Genomic DNA, 24,019 nt, shown 5'->3' with positions numbered 1-24,019 from the left:
TTGATGCAAAATTAAATCATCTTATGGTCACTATTTCCTAAGACTTCTTTATAGCAACTTTATCATAGCACCATCCAAACTGATTCGAAATCTTCAACCTCTTGATTTAAAATTCTTCAGACAAATGGAGTGATCTCACCATTTATTAAGAATGTGACACTAACTCCTTTCTCTTTTTGCCTATTCCTTCTGAATGCCAAATATCCTTGGATATTCACTTTCCAGTCTTGGTCACCCTGTAGGCATGTCTCGGTAATAGCAATTAAAATTCTACCCATCCACCTCAATTTGTGCATTCAAACCATCAACATTTCTGTGAATGACATGTGCATTCAAATAGAATGTCTTTAATTATGCTTTTTTAACATTATTCTGTTTTCTGATCCTCCTTGATGCATGTCTAAGATTTGCCTATATTCTGTTTTTGCCTTCTACTTTTCTACTTTCTTTACAAGTTTTGCTCCCCTCAAATCTGAATTCCCATTCTCCATCAATCTACTTCAAACCCTCCCAACCAAACATCTTCAATCAATCATTTCTCTATTTCTATGCTTATTAGCACTCGGAACTGGACATATTCCTGAGATTACTATTTTGAATGGCCTACTTTTCAATTTCTTTCCCAATTTCCTGACCTCATCTCCCATCCTACTTAAGTCACTGATGCTGACTATAGCCTCTGGCTATTCATTGTCTCCCAAATAAATGTCATGCAGCCCCTCCATGACATCCTTGACCCTGCCATTGAGACAGCACACCATACTGGAGTCTTGCCTACCACCACAGAAACACACATCTGTTCTCCTAACTAATGAATTCACTATAACTTCTGCTCTTTACTTCTTCTTCCTTCCCCCCCCCCCCCCCCCCCCCCTGCCCCCGCCCCCCCCCCCCCCCCCGTACGCAAAAGGGAAAACTGATTTGTGAATGGAGCCTACTTTACCTGTCTGGCTCTCTTGGATGGCCTGACAATCACACATTCCTTTTCTGCCTCTTGTGCAAACCACATAGCTTCCAACCTTGCAGATGTGTTCCAGCTCTGTTTGAGTTTCAATACCCAGAGCTCAAGTTTCTGCAGATGGTGACACTTGTTGCTCATGTGCTTGTCTAGGTCACTGGTAGCATCCATGACACCCCATGTATAGGAATTCAAAGTGATCAAGCTACCCAGTTTTGCCTTACTTTTACTTTAATTCTGTTAACATTATTTTATTTTGGTTTATTCATCTTGCTTGCTTTAACTTTATAAGCTTAAAACTATTGTTGAACCATATTAGTACAGACAAATCTCATGCATACTTCACTCATTTTACAAATTGCAATAAACTTTACTTAAAGCATCTTTTCCCCGTGCAGTGAAGTCCCATGTGATCCTAATGAATGACTCACTTGGTCTACATTTCACTAGGGCGGAGTGTCCTGACCATGCACCTTTAACCAAACGTGTAGTTTGAAAATCCTGATTATTTTTTTAATCACACTGTTCAGAGATGTTCTGACACTCCTCTGGAGCAGGTGGGACTTGAACCTGGACCTCTTGGTTCAGAAATATGGACATTATCACAGCACCACAAAGGCCTAACCTTTCTTTTACATAAAGTCTGTAATGACTCACCAACCAGTTTAGCTTCCTGAATTGCTTGCTAAATGACTAATAACTAGCACTCCAGGCAATCCCTGCTTAACAAGAGAACCTAACTATTAATAGTACATTAGAACCTAACCCTCAATCAATATTTAAGAATAGACATACTAGAACTTACTACATGAACCAAATTCAGTATAGATTCACTCCCTTTCTGGCTAGAGGCTTGCTAGAGAGCCCTCCTTCTCTTTCCAGGGATTCTCCACTCTGCTTCCTCTCTCCATGTTCTGTTCATGTTAAGTGATACTGCAGCAACTGTGCAAGATGTTGATCTTGCCTTCTTCACCGTGGCAAGCAAAAATACAAATTGCTCTAACAGGTCACTGCAGTACATACTTTTGCTAAGCCAAAGGTACGAAAGTCAGAAGCACCTCACCTGTAACTGGTGAGTGTTCTCTTTAATAGTGCCAACATAGGATTACCTTGTTTAAAAAATTAACTTGTTATTTCTGGAGTGATTAACAAAGACACCACACATGCATTGAACAAATTTAGTGTTCTGACAATTTATCAGGCTATCAGAGTCAGATTTAGGGCTTTGGAAGTGCAGTGTAAGTGTCCCAACAACTGAACGAAGAGTTCTGGGTTCAAGTCCCATCTCCTCCACAGGTGTGTAATAACAGGTTGGGTTTAGAATATATATATATATATCAGGCTCAGCAAACCACATTAGTGTCCATTCGATGTCTTCTTGCATACTGGCATCATTCCAATTAAGAAATGTCATGTCCAGCATTCAGAGCAAAAAAACCCAAGGTAGGCTTTAGTGGTACTGAGATGCTGAATTTTATGCATAATACAGCCCATCTCAAACTCATTAGTGGAAAGTATCCTGACTGAATGCCTAGCCACCCTGCTTGAGTTAACTCCATTTTCCTTCTGTTAATTTTGTATGCTCTTTCTCGGGGTTTTTTTATTCTCTCTCAGAACATGGGTTTTACTGGCTGGCCAGCATTTATTGACCATCCACAGTTGCCCTTGAGAAGGTAGTGGTGAGCTACCTCCTTGAACTGCTACAATCCATGTCTCTGACACACTCATTTTTATATATTTAGAAATACTAATAGTAATTAGAAAAACAAGTAGAGCAAAATATTACCAAAAAGTTGAAATTTTTTTAGGGCAAATTTTAATGGCATTTCAAATCACTATCCAGTTACTGAAAAAAAAATCAATAACAGTCAGAGGCCAGTAATGAGTGCACTCAGAGGACTGAGAAGCAGTTGAAAAAAAATGTGATTAGCTTCAAATAACTAACATAACCAAACACAATGGCAAGAGGTCTTCACATCACTTACAAAAATCATTGACAAATTGAGTGATTGAAGAGTAGGTGTGAATAGCTCATTGAACAAACCTGATAAAATTGATCTCTCATTATTAATCTCAGACAGATTAACACCCGAAGAAAATTAGCAGGTGGAACTCTGTCCACCCATTGCCTGTAACAGAAAAGATATCACACCAAGTTACAAATTAAACTGGCATTACTGTTAACATTGCTTTTTCAATGTTCTATGCTAATTGATAAGTTAGCTATCACTGCATAACAGACTTCTTACCATCTGCTATTCAATACCAAGCATTCTCTTTACTCACTGCACAGTGTATGAAACGCCCCAAAAAATTAATGTGATATATAATTCACATTCATTGTTAACCTACAATAGTTCATAATCTTTAATGCTGTTTTGAAGGGTTAGACAGTTTTGATTGGTCAGTTTATGGGTTCCATGTGTTGGTGAGTTTCCTTGGTGGACAGTACCAGACACATGGAGACAAGTGTTGAATTGCAGCATGTGACATACATGCAACTGGTTGCTGCGAGCAATGGAAATGATGGATAACCAAGAAAAACAGAACGTAAGGGGGATCCCTGGCTGAAGAGATTGTTTCTTTAAGAAATGGAATGGGATTGATGGAAAGGATGGGGATAGTGTGGGTTAGGGATGAGATAAGGGGCATAAGATTGCATGGAAGAGAATGGATAGCATGATGGAATTGAGTAAATGCAGCAAAATGTCCCAATTATTTCATATAATTTATTATTGAAAAGCTAGTCTCAGAAGAAATGAAACTTCTCAGAAAGAAAATGTTACAGAAATGCTGTCAGGTGATTTAAAAGAATATATCAGTGCTCATTCTAAGACAAAGAATCTTATAATAGTCTATACATTATAGAGTCTGTGGCCACTTCTATCACTGTATCCAGTGCCTAGAAAATTTCTAATTAAGAGGACCAAGAGATATTTCAAACATGCTCGCCAGGACTTGTATTTTTTTTAGGATACAGCATGCACAGGAATGGTGAGAAGACCTGCGAAGGCTGGTCCTTGAGTCTTCCATTATTACCAAAAGGAGTCGAGGGGCTTTAGTGAGGGAAGGAGGCAGAAAGCAGTAATGTGAGATGTGGCTGAAGTGTAGAGCAGTAATATGGCTTATCTAACCTTAAGTCAGTGGACCAGGAGGATCTAAGACTTTAGGAAGATACCACTGGTGAATAACAATTTTGGGTACAATCTGACTCACACAGCACAACTAGGTCAACATACCTTACAGTTCCACTTATTCCTCTCTCTGTAGACCCTTCACATGCTTGTCTGAGTAGTCATCATTTGCAACAACCCTAGGTCTACAAATCCATCCTCACAGTCACCATACAAGAAATGCTGTTCTTCACTATTCGTAACATTCCCACCTCTCTACTTTCTCCCAACGCAGAAGAAAATGCACATTGGTAAAAGTTGGAGAGAAGATATTGTGGAAGCACAGAGCATCACAATGAAGCCTAAGTGATAAGTTGGGAATTTGGTACAGGTGGGAATTTGATGCAAAGGAGGAAAAAGGAGGACACAAATAATGCACCAGAAATGATGGTAAACAGTGTTTAGTGAGAGGGAGGAACTGAAACAAATCTGTATGAGTAAAGAAATGGTGTTGGAGAAACTGATGGGATTAAAGGCTGATAATCCACATCCCAGAGTAGTTAAAGAAGTGGCCCTAGAAATAGTGGATGCACGAGCAGCCGTCTTCCAAGGCCTATAGACTCTGGAACAGTTCCTACAGATTGGGGAGTGGTAAATATAACCCCACTATTTAAAAAGGGAGGTAAAAAGAAAACGGAGAATTATAGATCAGTGAGTCTGACTCTGATAGTGGGGAAAATGCTGGAGTCCATTATGAAGGATTTAAGAACAAATGGTTGTAGAATGAGACATAAAAGGGTAGTCACGCCTGACAAATGGGTGGCATGGTGGCACAGTGGTTAGCACTGCTGCCTCACAGCGCCAGAGACCCGGGTTCAATTCCCGCCTCAGGTGACTGACTGACTGTGTGGAGTTTGCACATTCTCCCTGTGTCTGTGTGGGTTTCCTCCGGGTGCTTCGGTTTCCTCCCACAGTCCAAAAATGTGCAGGTTAGGTGAATTGGCCATGCTAAATTGCCCATAGTGTTAGGTGTAGGGAATGGGTCTGGGTGGTGGTGGGTCGGTGTGGACTTGTTGGGCCGAAGGGCCTGTTTCCACACTGTGCGTAATCTGAAATCTTCAAGGATGCATCTAGCGAAGTTGATTGGGGAGGAGGAGTTCATTACTGTGGTTTATTTGGACATTCAGACAGCTATTGACAAAGTTCCACGTAAGAGATTAATGTGTAAACATAAAAGCGCATGGGATTGGGTGTAGTACATTGAGGTAGAAGAAGATTGGCTAGCAGCCAGGAAACAAAGAGTAGGAATAATTGTTTTTTTTTCTGATGGTCGGCAGTGTCTCTAAGAGAAGAAATTCCTTATATCTGTGTCTTAAGTGTACAACCCATTGTTTTGTCCTCCCTTTTGGAAAAGGGAAACAAATCTTTTACATCTCCCTGATTAGTCCTCTAAGAATCTAAGAGGTAGTCACACCTCAGGTACAAGGAAGAGGCAGATGGGTTACTGTCAGGGGACAGAAAGGGAACAGGCAGGCAGTGCAGGGAACCTGTATGGCCATTCCCCTCAATAACAAGTATGCTGTTTTAGATCCTGTTGGCGGGGTGGGGGGACTCACCAGGGTTAAGCCATGCGGTACAGGTCTCTGGCACAGAGTCTGTCCTTGTTGCTCAGAAGGAAAAGGGGAAGTTGAGCAGAACATTAGTCAATGGGGAGTCCATAGTTAGGGGGACAGATAGGAGGGAACGAGAGAGACTCACAGTTGGTCTGTTGCCTCCGGGTTGCCAGGGTTTGTGATGTCTCAGATTGTGTTTTTGGGATCCTTGAGGGGAGGGGGAGCAGTTCCCAAGTCGTGGTCCACATAGGTACTAACCACACAGGTAGGAAAAGGGATGGGGATTTCAGGCAGAAATTCAGGGAGCTAGGGTGGAAGCTTAGTACTAGAACAAACACAGTTGTCCTCTCTGGTTTGTTATCTGTGCCACATGCTAGCAAGGTGAGGAATAGGCTGAGAGTGGAGTTGAACACATGGCCACAGGGATGATGCAAGAGGGAGGGCTTCAGATACCTGGATAATTGGGGCTCATGCTGGGGTAGGTGGGACCTCTAAAAACAGGATGGTCTACACCTGAACCAAAGGAATACTAACATCATTGCGGGGGGAGAGGTGGATTTGCTAACAATATATGGGAGGGTTTAAATTAATTCAGCAGAGGGATTGGAACCTAAATTGTAGTTCCAGCATCCAAGAGGTTGAGAGTAGTGAGGTTGGAAATATGGTTTCAAGGTCGCACGAGTACCACCGGCAAACAGGAAAGTGGTTTGAAGTGTGTCTACTTCAATGCCAGGAATATCCGGAATAAAGTAGGTGAACTTACAGTATGGATTGGTACCTGAGACTTCAGTGTTGTGGCCATTTTGGAAATATGGATAGAGCAGAAACAGGAATGGTTGTTGCAGGTTCTGGGATTTAGATGTTTCAGTAACAACCCAGAAAATGATACAAGAGAGGGAGGAAAGACATTGTTAGTCAAAGACAGTATTACGGTAGCAGAAAGGACATTTGAGGACTCATTTACTGACGTAGTATGGGCAGAGGTTAGAAACAGGAAAGGAGAGGTCACCCTTTTGGGAGTTTTCTATAGGGCTTCAAATAGTTCCAGAGATGTAGAGGAAAGGATAGCAAAGGTAATTCAAGATAGGAGCGAGAGTAAGAGGGTAGTTGTTATGTGGGACTTTAACTTTCCAAATATTGACTGGAAATACTATAGTTCAAGTACTTTAAATGGGTCAGTTTTTGTCCAATGTGTGCAGGATGGTTTTCTGACTCTGTATGTAGACAAGCCAACAAGGGCCGAGGACACATTGGATTTGGTACTGGGTAATGAACCTGGCCAGGTGTTAGATTTAGAAATAGGTGATAATGACAACAATTCGGATGTGTTTACTTTAGCGATGGAAAGGAAGAGATATATAACACAGAGCAAGAATTTTTCCTGGGGGAAAAGGCAATTGTGATGTGATTAGGCAAGATTTAGGATGCACGGGATGGGGAAGGAAACTGTATGGATTGGGCACAATTGAAATGTGTAGCTTATTCAAGGAATAGCTGCATGCCCTTGATAAGTATGTACCTGTCAGGCAGGGAGGAAGTTGTTGAGCAAGGGAGCTGTGGTTTACTAAAGAAATTGAACCACTTGTCAAGAGGAAGAAGAAGGCTTATGTTAGGATGAGACATGAAGGCTCAGTTCAGGCACTTGAAAGTTACAAGTTAGCTAGGAAAAACCTAAAGAGACAGCTCAGAAGAGCCAGGAGGGGACATGAGAAATCATTAGCAGGTAGGATCAAGGAAAACCCTAAAGCTTTCTACAGTTATATCAGGAATAAAAGAACAACTAGAGAAAGATTAGGGCTAATCAAGGATAGTAGTGGGAAGTTGTGTGTAGAATCCGAGGAGAGAAAAGTGTTAAATGAATATTTTTCACCAGTATTCGCACGGGAAAAGGACAATGTTGTCGAGGAGAATACTGAGAAACAAGTTACTCGACAAGACGGGATTGACATTAGCAAGGAGGAGGTGTTAGCAATTCTGGGAAATGTGAAAATAGATAAGCCCCCTGGGTCGGATGGGGTTTATCCTAGGATTCTCTGGGAAGCCAGGGAGGAGATTGCCAAGCCTTTGGCTTTGATCTTTATTTCATCATTGTCTACAGTAATAGTGTCAGAAGACTGGAGGATAGCAAATGTTGTCCCCTTGTTCAAGAAGGGGAAGATAGACAACCCTGGTAATTATAGACCAGTGAGTCCTACTTTGTTTGTGGGTAAAGTGTTGGAAAAGAGTATAAGAGATAGGATTTATAATCATCTAGAAAGGAATAAGTTGATTCGGGATAGACAAAACAGTCTTGTGAAGGGTAGGTTGGGCCTCACAAATCTTATTGAGTTCTTTGAGATGGTGACCAAACAGGTGGATGGAGGTAAAGCGTTGATGTGGTGTGTATGGATTTCAGTAAGGCATTTGATAAGGTTCCCCACAGTAGGCTATTGCACAAAATACGGAAGCATGGGATTGAGGGTGATTTAGCTTTTTGGGTCAGCGGTTGGCTAGCTGAAAGAAGACAAAGGGTGTTAGTTGATGGAAAATCTTAATCCTGGAGTTCGGTTACTAATGGTCTATCGCAAGGAACTGTTTTGGGGCCACTGCTGTTTGTCATTTTTATAAATAACCTAGATAAGGGTGTAGAAGGATGGGTTAGTAAATTTGCAGATGACACTAAGGTTGGTGGAGTTGTGGATAGTGTTGAAGGATGTTGCAGGTTACAGAGAGACATAGATAAGCTGCAGAACAAGGCTGAGAGGTGGCAAATGGAGTTTAATGCAGAAAAGTGTGAGGTGATTCACTTTGGAAGGAGTAACAAGAATAAAGAGAACTGGACTAGTGGTAAGATTCTTGGTAATGTAGATGAGCAGAAAAATCTCAGTGTTCAAGTACATAGATCCTTGAAAGTTGCCACCCAGGTTGATAGGGTTGTTAAGGCAGCATATGGTGTGTTAGCTTTTATTGGTAGAGGGATTGAGTGTCAGAGCCACGAGGTCATGCTGCAGCTATACAAAACACTGGTGCGGCTGCACTTGAGTATTGTGCACAGTTCTGGTCACCGCATTATAGGGAGGTTGTGGAAGCTTTGGAGTGGGTTCAAAGGAGATTTACAAGGATGTTGCCTGATACAGAAGGAAGATCTTATGAGGAAAAGCTGAGGAACTTGAGGCTGTTTTCATTAGAGAGAAGAAGATATATTAAGTGGAGAGGTGACTTAATTGACACAGAGAAGATAATCAGAGGGTTAGAAAGGATGGACAATGAGAGCCTTTTTCCTCGAATGGTGATGGCTAGCATGAGAAGACATAGCTTTAAATTGAGAGGTGATAGATATAGGACAGATGTCGGAGGTCGTTTCTTTACTCCGATTACTAAGGAACGCATTGCCTGCAACAGTCGTAGACACGCCAACTTTAAGGGCATTTAAATGACCATTGGATAGACATATGGACGAGAATGAAATAATGTAGGATAGATGGGCTTCAGATTGGATCCACAGTTTGGCACAACATCGAGGACCAAATGGCCTGTACTACGCTGTAATATTCTATGTTCTAATCTTGTGTGTTTTGAAAAAGTCTCTCATTCTCCTATGTTCCAATGAATATAGGCACTATGTATCCAACCTCTTATCATAAAACAGTTACTCCATACCTAGTGTCAGTCTAATGAGCCTTTTCTGGACTGTCTCCAAAGCAAGTCTATCTTTCCTTAGATAAGGAGCCCATAATAGTATTCCAGCTATGGTCTGACTAGTGCCTTGCATAGTTTTAGCAAAACCTGCCTTCCTTTATATGCCATTCCCTTTGAAATAAAGGGTAACATCCCATTTGCTTTCCCTGTTGCCCCCTGAACTTGGATGCTAGTTATGTTTTGTGATTCATGGACAAGGACTCTCAAATTCCTCTGTTTTATAGCTTTTTGCAATCTTTCTCCATTTAACTAATATGCAACTCCATTATTCTTCCTGCCAAAGTGTTTAATGTCACATTTCCCATGTTATATTCTATTTGTTAAGTTTTTGCCAACTTATTTAATCTGTCTATTATCCTTCTATAGATTCTTTGTGCTATCCTCAGACATTCGCTTTCCCACCTATTTTTGGGTCATTCACAAGCTTGGCTATAGTGCATTTACTTTTTTCAGCGAAGTCATTATTGTAAATAATTGTGGTAACAGCAGTGAAACCACTCCACTAGGTACAGGTTGCCATCCTGAAAATCCCATTCCTCTTGTCCAAACTCTGACTTCTGTTAGTTCACCAATGCTAATGTACTAACTCCAAAACCAACAAATTTCATCTGAAAATCTGTCAATCCCTCTTGATACCTCCTCAAAGAATTCAAGTCAATCTGTTAGGCATGATTTACCCTCCTGAAGCTTGACTTTGCTTGACCATATTCTGTATTTTTAAAAGCTCTGATACTACGTCCTTCATGATAGACTCTTAACATTTTCCCAGTTACAGACATTAACCTAACTGGCCTATAGTTACCTGACACTTGTCTCCTTCCTTTTTTGAATAAAATGTTACATTGGCAGTTTTCCAATTCCCTGGAGCATTTCCAGAATCTAAGGATTCCTGGGAGATTTCTATCAGTACATCCACTATCTGTATCTAGTACCTGTGAAATCCTAGGATGCGTCCTATCAGGTCCAGAGGATCTATTAGTCTTTAGCCCCATTACTTAGACTAGCACTTTTTCTCTAGTGATGGTTATTCTATTTATTTCCTCTCTTCCTTGCCCCTTGAGTATATAGTAATTTTGTGATGTTATTAGTGCTCTCTGCTGTAAAATATTTATTTAACTCCTCTGCTATTTCCTAGTTTTTTATTATTTCCCTAGCCTTATTCTGTAAGGTGCCTATGTTCACTTTGGCTTCTCTTTAGCTTTACATGTATTTGAAGACATTCTTACTATATTACTTGCAAGTTTACCCTCAAAAAAATTATTTTATCTCTCACATTGCTATGTAAAGGCTTGTTTCCTATATGACTGACTGCAAAAGCCTTTTTGAGACGTGGGGTTCTTGTGGCTTCTCTGGGGAAGTTTTCTGTTCAAAGATTCTTCCTCCTCAATAACTGTTCTGCTTTGAGGCTTTTCTGGTCTTCAAACTGTACTAACAATTTGTTCAAAAATTTTGATTCTTCATTTCCTCAGATAATCTCAGGTCTGTTTCTCGATCGCTGCCACAATTATCGTGACAGTGTATCCTGTAACTCCAATCCTATTTCATTGTGTGGATTAAAGCTACGCTGAGTTTGGGTTCAAGACAGAATGCTCATGAAGAATGTAACATCAAGAATTGTCTTCATTTTTTAACTGTCTTCAGGCTTAGACTTCATAGTAACACTGGGTAAAAACAATGACTGCAAATGCTGGAAACCAGATTCTGGATCAGTGGTGCTGGAAGAGCATAGCAGTTCAGGCAGCATCCAAAGTGCAGCGAAATTGACGTTTCAGGCAAAAGCCCTTCATCAGGAATAAAGGCACTGAGCCTGAAGCGTGGAGAGATAAACTAGAGGAGGGTGGGGGTGGGGAGAAAGTAGCATCTCGTCCACATCCTGCACCTCTGCCCTCAGACCCCACCCCTCCAACCGTAACAAGGACAGAACGCCCCTGGTGCTCACATAGAACATAGAACATAGAAGGATACAGCGCAGTACAGGCCCTTCGGCCCTCGATGTTGCACCGACCGAATCCTACCTAACCTATACTAGCCCAATAACTTCCAAATGCCTATCCAATGCCCGCTTAAATGACCATAAAGAAGGAGAGTTCACCACTGATACGGGCAGGGCATTCCATGAACTCACAACCCGCTGTGTGAAGAATCTACCCCTTACATCTGTCCTATACCTACCACCCCTTAATTTAAAGCTATGTCCCCTAGTAACACCTGACTCCATTAGTGGTAAAAGGTTCTTAGTATCTACCCTATCTAAACCCCTAATCATCTTATACACTTCTATCAGATCTCCCCTAAACCTTCTCTTCTCCAATGAGAACAGCCCCAAGTGCCTCAGCCTTTCCTCATAAGATTTTCCTACCATTCCAGGCAACATCCTGGTAAACCTCCTCTGCACTCGTTCTAAAGCTTCCACATCCTTCCTATAGTATGGCGACCAAAACTGCACACAATACTCCAGATGAGGCCGCACCAGAGTCTTATACAACTGCAACATGACCTCAGGACTCCGGAACTCAATTCCTCTGCCAATAAAGCCCAGTACACCATATGCCTTCCTCACAGCACTATTTACCTGGGTGGCAACTTTCAGAGATCTGTGTACATGGACACCAAGATCCCTCTGCTGATCCACACTACCAAGAAGACTACCATTAGCCCAGTAATCCATCATCTTGTTATTCCTACCAAAGTGAACGACTTCGCACTTAGCTACATTGAATTCCATTTGCCACATTTCCGCCCAGCTCTGCAACTTATCTATATCCCGCTGTAACCTACCACCTTCCACCCTACAAACCTTGGCAGAAACCAAATCATCCGCCGACATTTCCGCCACCTTCAAAAAGACCCCACCACCAGGGATATATTTCCCTCCCCACCCCTTTCCGCCTTCCGCAAAGACCGTTCCCTCCGTGACTACCTGGTCAGGTCCACGCCCCCCAACAACCCACCCTCCCATCCTGGCACTTTCCCCTGCCACCGCATGAACTGTAAAACCTGTGCCCACACCTCCTCCCTCACCTCCATCCAAGGCCCTAAAGAAGCCTTCCACATCCATCAAAGTTTTACCTGCACATCCATTTATTATATCCGATATCATTTATTGTATCCGTTGCTCCCGATGCGGTCTCCTCTACATCTAGGAATTCCCTGGCTGTTCTCTGTGAGGACAGGTTTTGGAGAGTCAAGTGGTGAGTCAACAGAGAACAGCCAGGGAATTCCTAGAGGCATGGCACTCATCCACAGATTCAATCAATAAGCACATCGACCTGGACCCAACATACCGACCACTGCAACGGACAGCTGGAACTGACAACCGGAAGCGGCAAATTCACACCACTATAAATGCCGGAGAAAGCATCACAGAAGCGATTCACAGGAGGCTCCCAAGCACTGAGGATGTCACCTAGCCAGGGGATGAAACGTCTGCAACACAAATTCCCAGCTCGGCAAACAGAACCACAACAACGAGCACCCGAGCTACAAATCTTCTCACAAACTTTGAACTCCTAATTCCCTTTTCAAGTCCACCCTTGCACATTCTATGCTCCTCTAGAGCTCTTGCTGCTTTCAGCCTTTCATCTCATTTTGAGTTATAAGAAAAAGCTGAATAGGCTGGAACTTTTTTCGCCGGAGTTGAGGAGGCTGAGGGTGCCCTTATAGAGGGTTATAAAATCATGACGGACATAGATATGGTGAACAGCCAAGGTCTTTTCCCCAAAACTAGAGAGAGCCCATAACTAGAGGGCATAGGTTTAAGGTGAGAGGGGAAAGATTTAAAACGGACCTGAGGAGCAATGTTTTCACACAGAGGGAAGTGTGTATATGGAATGAGTTATCAGAGGCAAGAACAATTACAACATTTAAAAGACACCTGGACAGGTACAAGAATAGGAAAGGTTCAGAGGGATTTGGGCCAAATGCTGGCAAATGGGGCTAGTTCAGTTTAGGAAACCTAGTTGGTATGGGAGAGTTGGGACAAAGGCTCTGTTTCCAAGAATAGACTCTATGACTCTATTCAATAATGTTACCATCGCTAATCGCCTACTAATAACATCCTTGGGGTTACTTTGACCAGAAATTCAACTGGACTCACCACACAAACACAGAGGCTATAAGAGCAGATCAGAGGCTGGGATTATCGCAGCAAGTAACTCACCACTTGACTCTCCAAAACCTGTTCTCAATCTACAAGGCACAAATCTGCAGCATGATGAAATACCCTCCACTTGCCTGGATGAGTATAGCTTCAACAACACTCAAAAAGCTTGACATAATCAAGGACAAAGCAGCCCACTCAATTGTCAGCGCATACAAAAAGATCCACTCCATCCAGCACTGATGCTCAGCAGCAACAGTATGTATTATCTCCAAGATACACTGCAGAAATTCACCAAATATCCTTAACCAAACCCATGACCACTTCCACCTCTAAGGACATCAGTCACAGATACTTAGGAATACCACCACCTACAAATTCCCTCCAACTCACTCACCATGCTGACTTGGAAATATATTGTCATTCCTTTCGTGTAGCTGGGTCAAAATCTTAGAACTGCCTGCTGAAAGGCATTGTGGATCAAGCCACAGCATGTGGACTGCAGTGATTCAAGAAGGCAGCTCACCACTACCTTCTCAAGGGCAGCTCGGGACAGGCAATAAATGCTGGCCAACCAACAATGCCCACATTCCATGAGTGAATTTAAAAAAAATTTAAAACTGCTCTGCTGTTCTAGATCATGGATAAATGTCTCTACAAAATCAGTCTCCAATAATACCTCCACATTGTTTATTATTATACATATCCAGAAATATATCAGTTTCTGTATTGAACCTGCTCAAAGACTACGCTTCCACAGTTCTCTGGGATGGAAAATTTTGGATTTCACCATCCTCTGAGTGAAGAAATTCCTCATCTCAGTCTTAAATGGCCTATACCTTATCCTGTGATTATGTCCCATGATTCTAAAATCACAAGCCAAGGGAAACATCCAATCTAAATCCACCCTGTAGGAAATTTATACATGTCAATGAGATTACATCTCATTCTTTGAAACTCTGGAGAATAGGCCCTCCTGAAATGAAAATCTTACCATCCCAGGGATTAGTCTGCTGAACTGCATTCCTTCAATGGCAAGTATATCCTTATTTAGATAATGAGACTAAATCTGTATACAGTACTCCAGATGCAGTCTCACTAAGGTTATATACAATTGCAGTGCAATGTCCTTACTCCCTTGTGATGAAGGCCAACATAACAATTATCTGCCCTGTCGATTTTTATGTCTGCACTTTGTGACTCAACCAAGGACATTCAGGTTCCTTTCAACGTTTAAGGAGTCATCTGTCTTTCTGTTATTAATTACTAAAGTAGATAATTTCACACTTATTTACATTATATCTCATCTGCTATGATCTTTCCCAATTGCTTAATTTGTCCAAGTCTTCTTGAAGTCTCCTTGCATCTTTCTCACATCATGCCCCTTAGTATTGTGTATTCAGCAAATTTGAAAATATTACAATTGGTTTCCACATTAAAAGCATTTGTATAGATTATGTAGTGTGGACTTTACACTGATGTTTGCAGCACCCCATTAGTAAACAGTCTGCCATTCTGAGAATTACCGATTCATTCCTGCTCTTTGCTTTCCGTCTATTCACAAATTCTCGATCCATTAATAAATTCCCCCAAACACACACTTAAATTTATTTACCATCCTCCAGTGTGTATTCTTATGAAACCTTTCTGAAATTCAAATGCACCAGATCCACTTTTTTTTTATTCACTCCACAAGTAATATCCTCAATAACATTGTTAAGCATGATTTCCCTTTCATAAATTTATGTTGACTCTACCCAATTTTGATTTTCTTTTGTTAAGGTTCTTTATAATATATCCTTTATAATAGATTATAACATTTTCCCACTACTGACGTAAAAGTAACAGGTCTATAGTTCTCCACTTTCTCTTTCCCTTTTTTCTTAATTAATAAGGTTACAATTCTCACCTCCGAATTAGCGGTAACATTTCCATAATTTATATAATTATGAAAGCTTACTATCAATGCTCCACTACCTCTACTCCTTTGTAGCTTATATTTATGTCCTTGCTTCCTTTTCCTGTGCAGTTTCTTAGTCATCCTTTGTTGGGTCATAAATTGCTCCGAACTCTCAGGTTTATCATTACTTCTGGCATTCTTATAAACCTCTTCCTAATGTAATCTTTAATTCCCTTCATTAATTTAACTATCCTTTTGGGTGTTTATGCCTTAGAAGAATGTATATCTACAGTAGACTTTTTAGTATTTCTTTAAATACTGTCATTGCCTGTCTCGGATAAAATGTTTTAGAGTATTTGCTCCATCTAGGATAGCTAACTTGCTCGTATCCTTAAGACTCTAGTTTCAGATTATTTTCCATAACTCATTCTCTTAAAATAATACCAAATTCAAAATAACATAATACGTTGTTGGCTCCTCAACACACTGTTTCACAAACGCATCTCATACACACTCCCAAGAATTTATCCTCTACAGCATTAGGATGGTAGGTCTAATGTACGAGGAATGGCTGAGGATCCTGGGATTGTATTCATTACAAAAGAGAAAGTGCTAGAAAAGCTAAAAGGTCTTAAAATTGATAAATCTCCTGGCCCCAATGGGCTACATCCTGGAGTTCTGAGGGAGGTGGCTGAGGAAATAGCGGAGGCATTGGTTGAGATCTTTCAAAAGTCACTGGAGTCAGGGAAAGTCCCGAATGATTGGAAGATCGCTGTTGTAACCCCCTTGTTCAAGAAAGGATCAAGACAAAAGACGGAAAATTATAGGCCAATTAGCCTAACCTCGGTTGTTGGTAAAATTTTAGAATCCATCATTAAGGATGAGGTTTCTAAATTCTTGGAAGAGCAGAGTCGGATTAGAACAAGTCAACATGGATTTAGTAAGGGGAGGTCATGCCTGACAAACCTGCTGGAATTCTTTGAAAAGGTGACAAGTAGGTTAGACCAGGGAAACCCAGTGGATGTGGTCTATCCAGACTTCCAAATGGCCTTTCATAAGGTGCCACACAGGAGGCTGCTGAGCAAGGTGAGGGCCCATGGTGTTCGAGGTGAGCTACTGGTATAGATTCAGGATTGGCTGTCTGACAGAAGGCAGAGAGTTGGGATAAAAGGTTCTTTTTCAGAATGGCAGCCAGTGACAAGCGGTGTCCCGCAGGGTTCAGTGTTGGGGCCGCAGCTGTTCACATTATATATTAATGATCTGGATGAAGGGACTGAGGGCATTCTAGTGAAGTTTGCTGATGATACAAAGTTAGGTGGACAGGCAAGTAGTACTGAGGAAGTGGGGAGGCTGCAGAAGGATCTAGACAGTTTGGGAGAGTGGTCCAGGAAATGGCTGATGGAATTCAACGTGAGCAAATACGAGGTCTTGCACTTTGGAAAAAAGAATACAAGCATGGACTACTTTCTAAACGGTGAGTAAATTCATAAAGCCAAAATACAAAGGGATCTGGGAGTGCTAGTCAAGGATTCTCTAAAGGTAAACATGCAGGTTGAGTCCATGATCAAGAAAGCGAATGCAATGTTGTCATTTATCTCAAGAGGGTTGGAATATAAAAGCACTGTGCTACTGAGACTTTATAAAGCTCTGGTTAGGTCACCACACCTCAGGAAGGACATACTGGCACTGGAGCGTGTCCAGCGGAGATTCACGCGGATGTTCCCTGGAATGGTAGGTCTAACATAAGAGGAATGGCTGAGGATCCTGGGATTCTATTCATTGGAGTTTTGAAGATTAAGGGGCGATCTAATAGAAACTTACAAGATAATGCATGGCTTGGAAAGGGTGGATGCTAGGAAATTGTTTCCGTTAGGCAAGGAGACTAGGACCCGTGGACACAGCCTTAGAATTAGAGGGGGTAAATTCAGAACAGAAATGCGGAGACATTTCTTCAGCCAGAGAGTGGTGGGCCTGTGGAATTCATTGCCGCGGAGTGCGGTGGAGGCCGGGACGCTAAATGTCTTCAAGGCAGAGACTGATAAATTCTTGATGTCACAAGGAATTAAGGGCTACAGGGAGAATGCGGATAAGTAGAGTTGAAATGCCCATCAGCCATGATTGAATGGCGGAGTGGACTCGATGGGCCGATTGGCCTTACTTCCACTCCTATGTCTTATGGTCTTATTAATGCTGACTTGGTTATCCCAGTCTATATAGAAATTTATGTTGCCATAATTACAGTATTATGCACATCGCATGCATCTTTCATTTCCTGATTAAAGCCTCTCTACATAAGATCCTCTCTTACTGAATATACCGATGTCATCCCTTATTAAGAGCGCTACCCCACCTCCTATTCCTTTTTGTCTATGCCTCCACGATATAGAATATCCTTGGATAGTCAGTTTCCAATCTCAGTTAACCTGTAATCAATTCTCCACAATAGCAATTAAATCATGACCATTTATCTCAATTTTGCATACAAATCATTAACCTTGTTATGAATGCTATGTGCATCCAATACAGTGGTTTTAATGCTGCTTTTTAACCAATATTTTCCATTTTGATGCTATGCGATGCTTGCCATTGCTTCACCTATTTACCACATTTTGGTCATATCTATATTTGCCATGAGGAAAGTCAAAATCTAATAAAGTACTTTTCTTTGCTTTACACACTAAGTAAAATGCACTTTAAAGATTAATTGGAACAACAATTTAGACCACAATAATGCAGCTGGATACACAAAAGATATGATATTTTTCACTGTATCCAGATCATTTGGTGATAACATCTGATAAAAGCAACTATTCATTAGTTGTTGTGATTTTTTAGTTTAGTAGATTAACTGAATCTATAACACATATTACTTTCACATAAGACAATATGCAGTCGCATATTATAGCTGAAAAGAAAGATTTGAATACATTTGCAAAATAATTTAGCAATGAACAAGGTTTATTCCTACCTGCATGTTAACCTCTGCTTTACAAGTGCAACAAAAATCTCCAAAAAAAGTTTTTGATGAGGATGACAACTGAACTTTCTTTCATTTTTGTAATTCACACTATTCAAGAAACAGAAACAAAAATGATTGAATAAATTCACTAACAATATGGTTTGTATGATACAAAACCATAATTATTTTTCATGTACAGGACATTTATTATTTCAAACTTTATATTGGTACTTTCACTTTTAAAACAAACTATACAAAACTGAACTGAAAATGTGTTGCTGGAAAAGCGCAGCAGGTCAGGCAGCATCCAAGGAACAGGAAATTCGACGTTTCGGGCATAAGCCCTTCCTCGTGCTCCCATGAGGAAGTTGAACAGTTCATCCACTTTACCAACACCTTCCACCCCGACCTCAAAAGAAGGGCTTATGCCCGAAACGTCGAATTTCGTGTTCCTTGGATGCTGCCTGACCTGCTGCGCTTTTCCAGCAACACATTTTCAGCTCTGATCTCCAGCATCTGCAGACCTCACTTTCTCCTATACAAAACTGAAACCTATATAAGTGAAACTTATATAGGGTAAGCTTCATAAGTTAAATATCATTCCACTACAATTATTCTAAAGTCTACTGTAGAAAATTGGGATAATTTCAATTTAAAGTCATTTGCTCTAATTTCGGCCAAAGAGAATTATCCTTAGTGAAGTTATAAGAGTTATTACACTTCTCAGAACTGAAGTTTGAAATATAATATGCTTTGCTTACATACTCAAAGTGCTGAATATTCATACTACATCAATTTAATCATATTCCAGGCCTTTATTCATTACAGATTTGGTGTAACACATAAGGACATCATTGTAATAATTTGATGAGGGTGGCCACTTTTGACAAGCGTTGTAGCTCTGAGGAGCTCTTTAAACTAATTTAAATCAAATCACCAAATTGAGATCATCCATTTGCTACAAATACACTTCATAAATATAGTGAAATGAATAATTTACAGAATAAGGTGGGTTCATTGTTTTCCACCAAGCTTGTTAAATATTAACTATTGTATAAACACATAAGGGTTAATGCTGAAGAATACATTAAACACCGTCCAATATGATGGTAGCCAATGGACCTGGGCGATAGTACAGCTGAGGGTCTCCTGAGGGATAGAATTGTGACCTTCTCACAGTTGAGGTAACACTGTCTATCACACCAATATAACTTGCATATAGTTGCTATCATGCAATAAATGTTTCAGGGTTTTTCAGTTGCTTGTTTAGTGCTCGCTCACTTTGTCCCTACTTGAAGCTTCACAGCATCTCTGCCTCGCCTTTTTGTTATTTGTTTAAGACAAGAGATTATTCTCATTAGGACATCAGGAATGATATTCCTCGCTCACACCAGAGCAGGAAGGCCTTGTAGATCCATATACTTAAAGGAGATCATAGTGGAAGCAACCATCAGCATAAGCAGCTGCTCAGACAATTCAGACTGATCTGACCGCTGAAGTAATATGCAATGGAGTGATTGTGAAGAACTGTGCAACATAAACATTAATTACCACCATTGTGTAAACACAGAAGGATTAATGCTGAAGTTAGTATAGTTAATGTCAGTTTTCATGTTAATCTTTAATTGTTCACTCTAAGGTTATAGTTTTTTTTATTCATTAAATATTATGGCATGGTCCCGCCTAGCATCTCTGTATCCTAAATTTACAACAGGACAGAGACAAGAAACACTTCCTCGCTCCTTTTCTACAGTGTGTTCAAACATCACTTCCCTCATTTTTCTCCGGTATGCTTATGAGAGAATGGGCAGAATCTTACCAGAACCTGAATGATATGGGCATTGGCAGGTCAGCTGGAAAAATGTGACAAGATCAGCTGAACAGATTATCAATGTTGAGAAAAAAAAATCCAAGTCAGAAACTAGTTTTGAATGGTGAGATGAAAATCTCACAAGTGAGTGGCAACAGGCCTATTTTTATTAGCAAAGTATTACTACCCACAATCATCTCATGAATATCCATTTTCCGATTCTCCTTCACACTGGATTGAAATTGGATGGTTACAATTCATGACATGAAAGTCTGAGTTGGTACCTGGCAACCCCAGGTCACTTCTGGCTTCTGAGCTCCTCCATCTTCGACAGCAGTCTGCAAAATCTCATGGGACCCTCCATGGCCAATATATGCAAGGTCTACCCCTCCATCCACTGAGGTTGACAACAAATATGTACCAGGTTCACCATATCATCATAGCACATCTCTAACCAACTTACTATACAGATCAAAACTTCAGTACTTCACCTTGGAGTGCACCAGTTCCTTGCATTGCAATGCTGCTATCAGCAAAATTTGTACAAAAGTACAAGCACTCAACTTACAATCAGGCCAGGGTGGATCTCAGGGCTTCTTGTTTGCTCTCTCAGCACTTGCTCACTTTGTGTCTACTTGGAGACTCACAGTATCTCCACCTTGCCTTTTTGCTATTTGTCCCCTCATCCACAGCTTAAAAGCTCACAGTACTGCTGTCTTCGACCATAGCACGATTCGACATGTCAGCAGAGGTAGACCATATGGCCCCTTAAGCCTGCTCTACCATTCAATGAGATCACTTACTTACCACATCCCCATAATCTTCAATTCTCTTAACTGATTAAAAATCTATCTCAGCTGTAAATACATTTACCAAACCAGATTCCACAGCCCTCTACAGTTAAGAATGCCACAGATTCACAACCCACAGAGAAGAAATTCCTCTTCACCTCTGTCTTAAATGGGCGACCCCATTACTGAGATTATGCTCTCTGATCCGAGATACCCTCATAAGGGGAAATAAACTTGCACATTTACTCTATCAAGTCCCCTAAGAATTTTATATGTTTCCATAAAGCCATGTCTCATTCTTCCAAACTCCAACAGAGGCCCAACCTACTCAACCTCTACTCATAAGACAGCACCTCCATATCTGAGATCAACCTAGTGAACCTCTGTGCTAGATGCTGCCAGACCTACAGATTTTCTCCAACAATTTCCTGTTTTTGTTTTAGATTTCTAGCAACCATAGTTCTTTGTTTTACTTCCCCTTTTTTTAAACTTCAACCCTCTGAAATAAAGACCAACATTCCATTTGCCTTCCCTATTACCCGCTGAACTTGTGTGCCAGCTTCTTGTGATTTATGAATGTTGACTCCCAAATCACTCAGTGCTGTAGCATTCTGCAGACTTTCTCCATTTAAATAATATTCAGTTCATCTATTCTTCCTGCCAAAGTGCATAACTTCACATTTCCCCACATTGTGTTCCATCTACCAAGTTTTTGTCCATTTCTTTAACCTCTCTATATCCCTTTGCAGACTTTTTATGCCATCCTCATTATTTGCCTGCTGACCTATTCTTGTGTCATCCCAATTTATAGTAAATAATAATTGTGACCCGAACACTGATTCCCGTAGCACTTTATTCTTTACAGATTGCCATTCTGGAAATACCCATGTTAATATACTATGGGAACTTATATTACAAAGTGACGTGGCATGTGGAAGCTTGACAAATGTCCTCTGAAAATCTAAATATATTACATCCACTGCTTCCCTTTTATCTATCCTTCTTGTTATATCCTCAGAGTTCTAATACACTTGTCAGGCAAGATTCCAGCTTCATGAGGCTGTGCTGACTTTGCCTAATCATATTGGAAATGCTCTGCCAATACATTCTCGATAATAGATTCTTAGTCTTCAAATGACAGATGTTAAATTAAATGGCTATCATTATCTGTTATTTGTCTCTTTCCCTTTCTAAATAAAGATGTTACATTGGCAGTTTTCCAATCCTCTGCAATGTTTCTAAAATCTAAAGATTCTTGGAAAATTACTACCAATACATCGACTACCTCTGCAACTACTTCTTTTAATATCATCTGCTTCAGTTGTATAGAGAATAGCACTTCTGTCTTGAGTTGCCATTTAGTACCTGCCAGATAGTTTGTCAAGTTCTCAGTAGCGAGTAGTCAAGAGGGTGGTCATGTTGTTGTATGGCACCATGCCATATCCATTTTACACCTGCACCATGAGCTAGCAGTACTCTTGGCAAACAGTTGGCTTTGGGGTCACAAGTCAAAGATCTGTATCACTTCAGTCTGAGAAGTGAGCCACAGTCAGACCTGCAGGTCCAATGCAACCAGTCTGGGGAGCAGCACAGACACCAGACCAGGTTCTGATCAGTCATCAATTGGGTTTGTCCCTTCAAATTGATCAGTGTTAGGTAATCTTCAGTCTCAGGGGTCAGCTTAATGAAAGTCATGGCCTATCACTCTAGCAGGGAATTGGGTATAGCAGGCTAGAACGCAGAATGGATAATTGTGAAGGAGGGAAACTCAATATATAATTTATGAAGACAATAGTGCATTGAGGGAATTTAGTTACAATGGGAGTTGGGGGGGGGGGTGGTCATCAATGGTCACAACCACCCTGATTGCAAAGGGGTCAATGTAGGAAGGAAACTCAATATATACTTTATGGACACAATAGTGGATTGAAGGAATTTAGTTACAATGGGAGTCGGGGGGAGGGGGGGAGAGAAGGGGTCATCAATGGTCACAATCACCCTGATTGCAAAGGGGTCAGTGTAGCATGATGATTGATGTGACTAAGCTACAAGGCCATGTTTGGAGATTACCTCATTATTCAAAGAGATACGTGCAAGATCAGGAGTGATGGGCTTGACAGGGATTGTAAGGAAGAAAGAAACATGGAGGCTTGGGGGAATCCTTAGGTAAAAAAGCATCAGATTCAGCCTGTGATTCACTGAGCCAAGTATGACCCACATTACCTTCTATACTCATTTAGTTATACCAATCACTACAAAGTCTCAAAGAAACGAAACTGGACAGATCACTTGGCATTGACATAGGCACTGGAAAAGACAATGGCAGAAACAGCCCTGTTGATCCTGCAAAGTCCTGCTCATTAACATCTGGAGCTAGTGCCAAATTTGGGAGAGCTACAACCCACAGCAGGTGGACTGCAGTGGTTCAAGAACACAGCTCACCACCACCTTCTCAAGGGCAATTAGGGACAGGCAATAAATGCTGACCAGCCAGTGACATGCACATCCCACAAAATGAATAAATAAAGAACTGTAAATGTGCAATGGAAATGGAAGCGACCACATCTAGAACGGGCGAAGTATTTCTTTTTCTGAGCACACAAGCTCTATTTGCGAGCATTGTGAGGCCTTTCAAGGGCCAATTGCATTAATCAGGCATTTACACAGTACATGTTGAAGTAATCTGTAAACATAGTACCCGTATGTGAACTACATGCAATGTCTGGCTGTGTAGGATACAGGTCCTCATCTTGAACAATCTTGACTATGTCAGTGGTCATTACAAATTAATCATAGTCATCTCTGTGAAGCAGACATAATCACAGATGACCTTAGAAGTGTCATCTTTGGGACACAATTCACAAGATAATCCAAGATGTCTTAGGTTTCTGATGGGGATGTAACTGATTTCCTCTTACCTTCACTCACAGAGTAACTGTAAGTATTCACCAACGTCCTCCCATATACAATGCTATCTTTGTTGAGTGATGTGAGAGTACGCAGAAGGAGATCTCAGTAATCATATAGCACTTGCAATTTCCTACTGTATTTAGATGGCATGACTTGTGCTGCATTCATCATCATAAGGTCCCTATGTC

At 40.9% G+C, this 24,019-nt stretch overlaps 1 protein-coding gene across 1 annotated transcript in view; it reads right to left on the bottom strand.

Annotated features, from left to right (window-relative positions):
• Positions 1-24,019, bottom strand: part of nek10 (NIMA-related kinase 10) — a 246,957-nt gene that overhangs the window by 171,765 nt on the left and 51,173 nt on the right. The window contains exons 5-6 of the mRNA XM_060825301.1: positions 18,330-18,428; positions 3,003-3,087 (exon numbers count right to left, since the gene is read on the bottom strand). Of these exons, the coding sequence (XP_060681284.1) occupies positions 3,003-3,087; positions 18,330-18,428 (184 nt within the window). The remainder of the gene's footprint in view (positions 1-3,002; positions 3,088-18,329; positions 18,429-24,019) is intronic.

Source organism: Hemiscyllium ocellatum, chromosome 5, assembly GCF_020745735.1.
Source record: "Hemiscyllium ocellatum isolate sHemOce1 chromosome 5, sHemOce1.pat.X.cur, whole genome shotgun sequence".
Classification (NCBI taxonomy): domain Eukaryota; kingdom Metazoa; phylum Chordata; class Chondrichthyes; order Orectolobiformes; family Hemiscylliidae; genus Hemiscyllium; species Hemiscyllium ocellatum.
Note: the sequence above shows the minus strand (reverse complement) of the source record. Positions and strands in the feature narration are given on the sequence as shown.